General features: G+C 30.4%; 2 protein-coding genes across 3 annotated transcripts; one reads left to right on the top strand and one right to left on the bottom strand.

Moving 5' to 3' along the window:
* Positions 1 to 266: 266 nt before the first annotated feature.
* LOC115715263 (uncharacterized) lies at positions 267 to 4,987 on the top strand. The gene is made up of 2 exons (XM_030644107.2): positions 267 to 416; positions 3,736 to 4,987. Exon 2 carries the CDS (start codon positions 3,766 to 3,768, stop codon positions 4,687 to 4,689), a length of 924 nt encoding a protein of 307 aa, XP_030499967.2. The 5' UTR covers positions 267 to 416; positions 3,736 to 3,765; the 3' UTR covers positions 4,690 to 4,987.
* Positions 4,988 to 7,829: 2,842 nt separating this feature from the next.
* LOC115712969 (protein LATE FLOWERING) lies at positions 7,830 to 10,708 on the bottom strand. 2 transcript variants are annotated; one of them, XM_030641412.2, is made up of 2 exons: positions 8,768 to 10,708; positions 7,830 to 8,654 (listed from the first exon to the last, which is right to left on the bottom strand). In XM_030641412.2, the coding sequence occupies exon 2, from the start codon at positions 8,647 to 8,649 to the stop codon at positions 8,029 to 8,031; it is 621 nt and encodes a 206-aa protein (XP_030497272.1). In that variant the 5' UTR covers positions 8,650 to 8,654; positions 8,768 to 10,708; the 3' UTR covers positions 7,830 to 8,028. The 2 variants fall into 2 exon arrangements, with proteins under 2 accessions (XP_030497272.1, XP_030497273.1); XM_030641413.2 differs by having other exon boundaries at positions 9,474 to 10,708.
* Positions 10,709 to 10,727: the final 19 nt, after the last annotated feature.

Genomic DNA, 10,727 nt, shown 5'->3' with positions numbered 1-10,727 from the left:
TGGAGAGTATCTTGAAGTAACATGGGCAAAATTGGTACAATGTTTAAAAAAAGAGGTAAAAATGATAGACTTTTAAAAAAAGGGTAAAAATGAAAGAGGACAATATAAAAATGGTATAGAGTGTAATTTTCTCTTTAATTTTGTTAGAAAAAATTACAACCCGTGCATTATGGGTGGCCTGGGCAAATTATAGCCCAACAAACCCAACCTGATGGGCCGACTAACCCGGCCCTGTTAGTATGGGCTTTATGATATTGGGCTGCTACTTTCACTCTTTCTCACCCTAGCAAACAACGGGACTCTCGCTCTCTAACCCTAACCCTAACCCTAACCCTAACACGACTGCCTTCCTCTCACCACACCAGACGAGGTCACCGCCTCTTGGCCGGGAAAACTCATGCAAGGACGCGAAGAAGGTAACTCGTCTAAACCTTGTTTTTTTCTTTTTTCTGGATTTCTTCTTTCAAAACATTGTGAGTTGTGGTGTTTTGTTTCTTTGATTTTGAGTTTATTAGTTCATAGTTTGTAACTTTATATTTATATTTTCTTTTCAATCATGTTTTATATAATTTTATTTTAGTTTTCTGTGATTTTAGATTTAACTCTTGAGTGTATTGTTTTGCTAGTTTTTCTTTTTTATATGATTTGGGATTTGAGTGTGTTATCAGTGTCATTTTGTTCGCTTTTGTTTGGTCTTTTTAATCTACAACAATTTCTTGTTCATTTGTCTTTTCACTGTTAACTATCTTCTCCCTTTTACCAATAACAAAACTAGTGTATATTATTTAAATCTTGAATTTATATTTATATATACATTAATGTGTTATGGAGGAAGATATTTCAGACAATCATATAATACCTCTCCAACCATGATTTTTTGTTTTTAATTTAAATCTGAGTATTTTGAAACTCTAGATTGTGAAAAGGGAATTAATTATGTTAGAAATACTTAGTTTTGTGATATTAAAATTAGAATGTTTCATTGTTTTTTGGGGGAATCTGGGAAAATTACATGAAATATGGGATTTCATAACAAAGTTAGAAAAATATGGCATTTTTAGGTTTGCCACTTTTCTATGGCATTTTTTCACATTTAAGTTTTTTATGGTATTTGATATGCCATATTTTTATAAACTTATTATCCAATCCCATATTTTATGTTTTAGTTTTTAGCTTAATTAGTTTTATTTATTTTTTTAATTTATTTTACACTTACATTTTAAGATTTCTTTTTATTTGAAAAATTTACACCAAATACTACATTTTTTTTCAAACATTACATTTTTAATTTGACAAGAACATTTTACTTTTATACTTTTATTAATTTTTTTTTCTTTTTTACTTATTGAAACTTCAAAAAGTTTTTTTTTTTGTCTTTTTTATATATTTTTAGTCAATTTTGGCTCTCTTTTTTCTTTTCAACTTTTAAATCAGTTGCTATTTTTTTTTTTTTCTTTCTTTCGCTTATCTCTCTCTATTTTTTTTCAATTTTTTTCTCAACCTAATTTTTTTCTCTTAATATATATAATAAGTGTACATTTTTATATTTCATTTTTTTTTTACAAAAATTAAACTTGTTTTTTTATTTAAACTACTATTCGTTTTTTTTTTGTTAAAAACTAATTATTCAATTAAAAACAAAGTAAAAAAAAACCAAGCTTCATCAATATCATCCCGAAAAAAAAAAACAATATAAAAAATCATAATTTAAAAAGAATCCAAACTTTAAAAACTAAGCTTCATCAATATGAAAGTTAAACTAATAATTTCATTTAAAGAATACAAAAAATAGTTTCATCAACAAGATAATGAAAAAAATTACAATCTAAAGACGATACTAACTTTAAAAACCAGTTTCATCAATATTAAAATAAACGAATTATTTCATTAAAAGAGGCAAAAAAAAAAAAAAAATAGTTTCAACAATAACATAATAAAAAATACACAATGCCTAATAACTAAACTTTTACAAATTAACGATACTAAATTTAAAAACCAGTTTCGAACATATAAAATTTATATCAATACCTAATAATCAAACTTCTAACTTCATTCTTTATTTTGGCATTTAATTTTTTATTTGCTTGCTCAAAAATTAGAGTTAATTTAAACATACAATATGCAGCAAATATAACAAAGAGAATCACAAATTAAAATCAAAGAGAAAAAAAAGAAACAAAGAAAATTAAAGAGACAAAAGTGCAATAAAAACCATAAAAGAATAACAAAAAAAAAAACAGTGGAATGTGAGAAACCAGTTAGTAAAACAACCAAAATAAAAACAAACAAATAAAAACCAGCTTTCGAGATAAATTAATAAAAAATTGAATAAAACTCAATTATGAACAACAATAAAAAAAAATTAATTACTTAAAAAAACTAGTTATGAAAATAATAAAATAATATGTATGTCAGAAACTGATTAATTAAAATAAAATAAAAATTGTTGTTCAAATATCATACAATAATAAAACTGGTTTTATACAAACGAAAAAATATATAATAATATCATAAAAATTGAGCAACCCCATTACGTAATAAGTTAAAACATGTGAAACCAGCTTTCGACATGTGAAACCGATTTGACGTTATAAAAAATCATAACAAAATACAAATGTTAATAATAAAGTTAATTGAAACCAAGCTTCATCGTACAATCAAATAAAAACATACACACACACAAATATACAAAAAAAAAAAAATACTAATCACAAATATAATCAAAACAACACATAATGCCTACCAATAATTTAATAACAAAATATAAGTGTAAGTTTCCAACCTAGAAACAAAATAATAAAAAAGTAACTTGAAAAAAAATTCTAATAACATAATGAAACTATTTTTTTTATTCTTTTAATGAAATTAATAGTTTCTTTTAATGTTGATGAAACTGATTTTTAAAGTTTATATTATCTTTAGATTATAATTTTTTATATTGTTTTTTCTTCGTGAGGATGATGTTGATTTAAACCTGCTTTTTTTTTTTTTTTCTTTTTTCTGTTGCTTTTAATGAAATAATTAGTTTTTAACAAAAAAACAAAGAAAAAAAATAGTAGTTTAAATAAAAAAAAACAAGTTTAATTTCTGTAAAAAAAATAATATCTATAGTTGAGATCATTTTTTATTTATTTTAGTATTTTATTTTTTTAAAAAAGAAAAAATAAATAAAAAGAAACACAAATTTTAAGTTTTTTATGGCATTACTCAAGACTTTTTCCCATATTTGTAAGTTTTTTAAAAAAATGCCATATTTAGTGTAATTAAGTTTTTATGCCATATATATCAAAACTTATTTTTATTTTCCCATATTTTTGTAAATAGCCCTAATTATTATTTTGTTTGACTTAATATTCGGAATTTTTTAATAATTTAATTATTATGTTAATGTTGGTTTTTGAATAGACAATTAATCTAACTAAAAAGCCAAGCAACAACAAAGGAGAACTCAAGAACTCAAGAGACCTTGTTGGTTGGATTTCATCATTTCAGTTTATAGAGTTGGGTTATACATAAAAAAAGTTTTGAATGGGTTAGAAATTTCTAGGATCAGATCTCAGAATTATGTTCATTTTACTTTTTTGAAGGAACAAGTTCATTTTATTTTATGTTTCTGTTAAGATATGAATTGTCAGTAAAATCATCTCAATTTTACATGGTAAACTGTTTACATATTATCTGTAACTTATTATACTTTATTGAGAATTTTACTCAAAATTTGGGAGCGGTTAACAGGTTTGATTGAACTGAACTGAAGCCCTAACCATGGAAACCCTGGAACCAACAACCCCTTCTCCTTCATCGAAAGCAGTAAATATTGATTTCAGAAGCCCTGGCTCCACTCCTTCGCCTCTAGCACCATCAGTATCAAGGCTGTGGAGGCCAGCCGCCCAGCGAAATCTGCGAAACCAGTGGTCAAAGCTATCTTCTTTAAGGAAAGAGTGGAACTCTTCCTCTTCCAATGGACGATCTCTTGCCACCTCTCTTGTCAACACTTACCTTAATGAGAAATTCATGCCCTCAATGGAATTGGGTGCTCTAAGTGATATACCTGATATTAGAAAGACAGCTTCATGGAAACTGTTTAAGCAGTTCGAGCTTTATTGGAGCAAATTGTTGACATCTTATAAAAATTTGGTTGCTGTTGTAACTCAGATGAGCAAAGTTAGTAAATCCATGAGATGCTATCTCAAAGGGACAGGTAATGCTTCATTAGTAGAATTTTGTAGCTCTTCTGAAGACATAAATGATTCAGGAGATGGTGGTGGATTTCCAGTCTTTGTTTTTCGGTCAATTTCTTGTTTTGAGAAATTGTCTGAGGAGCTTGTTCAGATGTTTATACTTGAATTGAATTTGAAGCGTTTTCTTGTTGTGGAATTGTTATCTCTCAGTTGTGAATCTTCAAATGTCAAAAGGTTGAATTGGTCAGATGAGCTCTATCCAGGAGAATTTGATGATCTGAAAGTTTGTAGCTTGTTTTCTGAGGACACATCCGGGCCAGTCCAACCGCGATTGGCGGTCTCACAGTCTGATGTCTCAATTTCACGTCGCGATAATCGACAGTTGAATCATAATAATACTATGGAGGTTTACCTTACAACATGGCTTGCCGAGGTGAACATATGTTCTCGGAGAGTGAATGGTATATTTGCTGAAATTGGAGAGGAAATTCGGTTAAACATTTTGTAAGCTGGTTTGGATGCTGAAACTGAAAGACCAAAAATTTGGAGGAATAAAGAAGAGGTATTTTTCACACCAGTTTTTGCAGTTTGGTACATAAGAAAGGGGAGAATTAGGTAAAGGTTAAATTGTTGAGTAGGTCCTTGTAAATTTATTGACTGAGCTGAATTTTGACTATATTGTAGGTGTGACTTGTGAGTGACTTAGTGAAGTTGGATATATTTTTGTTCAAAAAGACATGGAATTTTTCTATAGAAAATCAAAGCAATTAGTAAATATGTATATATTTACGTAGAGGCATATGTCATAATAATTTGATTTGATTTTGGCATTGTTGTGTTAGTTATTTTGATGTGCATGACATCTGTTGGTGGTGTCAAAAGAAAAATGACTATTCGAGTCCCTCCTCAGTTACCTAAATAACAATTGAGTTTTTGCGGTTAAATTCTCTTACTGATATAATTTTATCTACACTTAACCAGTTTAAATTTTGATAGTAAAATTTTTGAAACTATATAATTATTGGCAATTTTAAGGTAATTTATTTTTCACAAACGGTTAATTTACATTTTTTGTGTATATTATTTTTTACAAGTGGCACGTTTATATTATATACGTAATATTATTATTTAAAAATTATAATATATATTTTTTATTTTGTATTTAATTTTAAAATAATTTTTAAATAGTTTTTAAATGATAATATTAAGTGTAATAAAAATGTATCACGTGTACAATACTATATGCAGTTCATGGTAGAGTTAGTTGGATGATACCTTAAATTTACTAATAGATTAGTAGTTTGGAGGGTTTTCCAGCTAAAATTTAAGCTGAATAATTAAGTGCAAGTAAAACGATAATTAAGAGGATTTAATCGCTAAAAATTCAATAACAATTGATATATTTTTCTTGGTGAAATTTGATTAAATGTGCTAATTTTAAAAACTGTGGACAAAAGATATCCATCGGATCTTATTAGATCACTATCAGCCACATCATACTTCTAATAATTTTCTTAAAATGTGATGAAGTAAGACCCATCGGGCCATTATACCTGTTATTTTTTTCATTAAAAGTTGTACAACAAGTAAATCAAAATTTGCTCATGTAACAAATGAAAATACAATACTATATTTAGCAGAGTTGATCAGAACTTGCTAGTATAATACATAACAGTATGATTACTAAAAATTAAACCAGTATTTTTAACATCGGTACTTGCAAGACTTTTTGTTGTACCCTTTACCACTACACTTGTTACAAGTTCGTTGTATCACTATCTCTTTACCATTATAAAGAGTTCACTTTGACTTAATTCTTTCAACATTTTGCTTCTTTGGTCGCCCTACTAGTTTCTTCTCAAAAGACACTTCAACTGTCATGTTCTTTATGTCATTAGGTAATTCTCAATCATTCTCGTCACCAACTAGCATAATTGTACATTCATTTGTGCTCCTATAATATTTTATTGTGCAATATGGTCAACATTATGTGTACATACTAATACTTTGTTGCTCAGCAGCAGCACATGCATGAGGACAAGAAAACTTCATGATTTAGAACAACCTGCAAGTGCAAGTTCGTTCCTGCAAGTCCACTACGACACCGTTCTCAACTGATCCTTTAAGGTGGACATTCAATGTATAAGGTCCACATCTGTCGACGTTCAAATACCGAGATTTCTCAAACTGCAATGCCAAGTCCTCCATTTCTAGTGCTAGTGTCTTCGTACACTTGTCAGTTTTTTCTTTTCGCGTAGCAAACCAATCTTGGACTTTGAACCCCGAGAATTCAACACAAGCAATGACTGTAAAGTCTCTTAAGTCCTTAGTTGTGTTGTTGAAGCTTTTAGCCCATTTACTCGTCATTACATTGTAATATTCTCCTGGAAAGTACATCTGAACCCATCTTTCAAATCTAATCTCCTCAAGATATATAATGTAACCAAAACATTCATTGCTTCTATCTTCTTTAATTCTCTTTGAAACTCTGTTTTCGAATACATATAGGCACAAGTGTAAATATGACTCGTGAATACATCAGTTTTGAACTTGTGGATGACGTTCATAGTAATGTGGTGGTAGCATGCACCATGGTGTGCATCAAGGAACATGAGCTGCAAAGCATGAATAATGTTTTGATGCATGTCCAACACAAAGCCTAAGTTCTCAACATCACCATTTGCTTCTTTCAAGCTCCTCATATAATAGGTCCAAGAATCATGATTTTCACTGTCAATTACCGCGAAAGCTATCAAAAAAATATGGTTGCCTGAATCTAATGTCATTGTAGACAACATGTGCCCACCATATTTAGTCTTCAGGAAAAATCCATCAACGTACACAATAGGTCGACAAAACCTAAATTCACACCTACAAGGACCTAGCAAAAAAAAAAAACAACAATACTTGAAGCAACCATCCTCAGGCATAAAATCTATAATGATACCCAGATTTCTTAATTGTAGCATGTGCAAGTAAGCCAACAATTTTAAATACTAAGCTTCAAGTACACCCCAAACTAGGTGTAGTACCTCCTCTTTGCACCTCCAAGTATTTTTTCATAACTCATTCGGATGCCATAATAATTGTATATATATATTTAAAATACATATAAATGTGTAGATTGAATTGGATCAGTTACTTTTATATGTCAATTAACATTCAATTCGCACAAATACAAATTTTAAACTTTCCAATTTAATTCAATCTGCAGATAAATGTACTTTATGAATTGGATTGATTATTTTATGAGCAACCATAAATGAGATGACATGATTGTTCATACAAATTGCACTTTTAAGGTAAGATTTGCTTTGAGTATGTCGCATCACAATGTCTTGTGTCGTATGATAGTGTATGTCGCATCACAATTTCACATGTCGTACGGTCCCTTTTATGAAGTAATATCCTACTTTTTTTTCTTTTTTGGCAAAGTATGAAGTAATATTATTCTATTCAATGTAATGTGAACCCAAAAAGTGGTCTAGCTTTTTCCGGCAAAAAAGAAAAGAGAAAGGATATCACGTCCTTTTAAAGATTTTATGAGAAGTTTATAGTAGAATGAAGAGGATGATGAGATGACCCATCAAAAAATTGAAGAGGAGATTTTTAAGCTTTGTTGAAGTTAGTGTGTGATAATAGATAACATGAAATAAACAAAACAATCATTAATCTTTGCAACAAAACAAGAAGATTGATCACAAAAACAAAACAATAAAATGTCCCAAAACTAAAAAAAGAAAAAGAAAAAGAATGCTTATTATTTCATACTCATCATCTCTCCATTCAAGTAAGGCAAAATTCTCAACTTTCTAACCATACTAATAATACTATACCAACCATTAATCTATAAATGAAGAGAAAGATCAAGTTTTGGATCTTTACCCTTATCACAATTGACAATATTATTATTATTATGACTAATGATACTATGATTCATCACTTGAGATCCATTTTGAGATGACCCAACTCCACCAAAGCCATTATATCTTATACTTCTCTGCCAATTCAAGAAGCTTTTTTCATCTTCTTCACATGGATAACTCCCACCATAATAGACGAAATTCTCAAACTTTGGTGCTCCATTTGACCCGAATTGATGAGCAGTAGTAGTAGTAGTAGTGTTGTGATTATTAGTAGTTGTAGTTGGGAAATAGCGAAAGTTAGAGGCATGAGCATTTATATACATTGGAGGAGAATGATGATGATGATGAAAATGGCCCATATGATGATTTGGAGCAAAAACCATGGTTTGTTGAGGGTGTGAAGAGAAGTTTAATGGGGTGTATTCAGATGCTCTTTTGGCTTTTCTAGCTGCTGTTCTTTCTTTTTTGTGAGCATTTTGATGACCCCCTAAAGCTTGAGAACTGTAAAACTTTCTTGTACAGAACAAACAGGGGAACACTCTTGATGTTGTGTCTTCTACATTGCTTCCTCTAACTTGGATTGATTTCTCTTCATCTTCCATAGTTTCTGAAAGTGGGAAAAGGAGAGAACAAAAAAAGATTAAATTTTTAAGACACCCAAATAGAGTTAAAGAAAGGATAACAAGAAAACCCTCTTTTTTCTTTGAAGAAAAATTGTACTTGGGGAATAGGTGTAGAGATTGGGTTGGAAGTTTGGCCTTTGAACTGATCAAAAAGTGTAGATAAAAAGGGTAGTTCAGAAGGTTTGTAAAAGAGTTGGAAAATGTGAAGTCTTGGCAAGTTAAGTATAATTATTAAATAGAGTATTTCGAGTTAAAGAGATGTATGGGCTTTTGGGTTGGAAACAGAAAAAAGAAAAAGATAAGAAGAAGAGGAAAAAGAGAGAGAAATTTCACTTTCCAATCCGAATAAAAACTTCTCACCAATCACTCCACAACAGGCTGCATAGGAAGTATTGGATTATATATAGTTTCCCCACTTATCTCTCTGACAATTACATTTTCCTTTTTTTTTTTTCAGGGGCTTTACACGGTTTTTTAAATTCCATTTCTAACGTTTTATTATATAATTTTTAATGTCATTAATGACTAAATACATGTATATCCACCACTTATTCTTTCCCTATCTAATCACTACTCTTGTAAGTGGCAAAACACTCTGTTACCACCTTATAAATGAAGATCAGTGTGATTAATAGGAGTAGAGTGGTCCCTTCATTTTTCACATTTAAGAAAGTTGTAAGTGAGTGGTTTATTTTTATTTAAATATTACTACATTTATATAGTGTGTGTGGAATCAATATAAGTCATCAGTTATGTCAGAGTAAGAGGTAAGCTTTTAAAGAGATGATCAGGGTTTGTGATACCTTCAATGGCCAATGTGGATTGGGGGGGACTTTAAAGCTAAAGTCAGTCTTCACATCACACACCCACTTGTGTCTGGAACTCAGTAGTGGTTTTCTTTTCTTTTTCTTTTTTTTTTTCTTTTCTTTTTTGCCTTGAGATGAGCTTATTTATACTGCTACAATCCTCTGCTTTTCTATAAATAGTTATGGGGCAAAATTAAGCACCAGTAGCCATTAGCCAATGGTCCTTGCTGCTCTCTTGTCTATCTCTTCCCAATCCCACCGCCAATCTCATGCAATTTGTCACTTTTCACAAAACCCATTCCTTTTACCTTGCATGCACTGATATATCAACGTCACTCTCTGTTTGAATAATGGAATCCAATACGTTTTAAGTTTAAGCTCCATGTTGATGCTCCCTTACACGTGGCCACCTTATTTGGATTGTTGTTGTAATCTCGATGTAGACAAATCTGACGGCTCTTATTTCTTCAACAAACAAAAGACATGGACCAAAACACAAAACTCAAACTCTCTCTCTCAACTCCTACTTTAGTTTCCATCTAACGTGGAATTGTTTAACTATTTATTGCACTCTTAATAATGGGGCCCCCTATCACTCTGTTCCCTAATTGTATTGGACCGTGAAACTCTGTACAGTTGGGGTTACTATAGTTAATAGTTCTACTAAGTTCCTGTGGATTTTTGTCTCTTTTTTTTTTTGGAAGGATCGTAAGAGTTCAAAGTGAAATATAAACACCAATGTTTGGACGAAAAACAAACCATGCTAGATTTGTTTTATGGGCATAATGTGACAAAATGGGGGAAAAGAAATAATGCTGAGGATCATTGAGCTCTCTCTCTAATTGGTCAAGTACTTAATGTAAAGAAACCAACATATAATTTTCTGCAACAGTTTTAAATTTAAAGAAAGATGAATTATATTGCTATAATTTGACTCTTAAGAAGTTAACCTGTTACAGAGAATTGGAGATACATACCAGACTATATTCCCCAGTCTCTAACCTGCCAATTAAAAATCTATCCTTGAGATTAGTTGTACAGGGTCAGTAATTGGCACTGGAAGAATAGTAAAATGTGCAATTTTTCAACACAAAACGACACCAGCAATTATCTGTGTGATGATGATGACCACAACTCTTCTTAAATGATAATGTGAGAAAAATCTTACCCTTCAATGACTGCATGCATAGAACTGCAACTTTGGTATGGAGAAAATTTTATTGTCATGGGAGACTTAGAACATACCGAATA

Source organism: Cannabis sativa, chromosome 4 (genome assembly GCF_029168945.1).
Source record: "Cannabis sativa cultivar Pink pepper isolate KNU-18-1 chromosome 4, ASM2916894v1, whole genome shotgun sequence".
In the NCBI taxonomy this organism is placed as follows: domain Eukaryota; kingdom Viridiplantae; phylum Streptophyta; class Magnoliopsida; order Rosales; family Cannabaceae; genus Cannabis; species Cannabis sativa.
The sequence above is the reverse complement of the archived record's forward strand: the minus strand, read 5'-3'. Positions and strand labels throughout refer to the sequence as shown.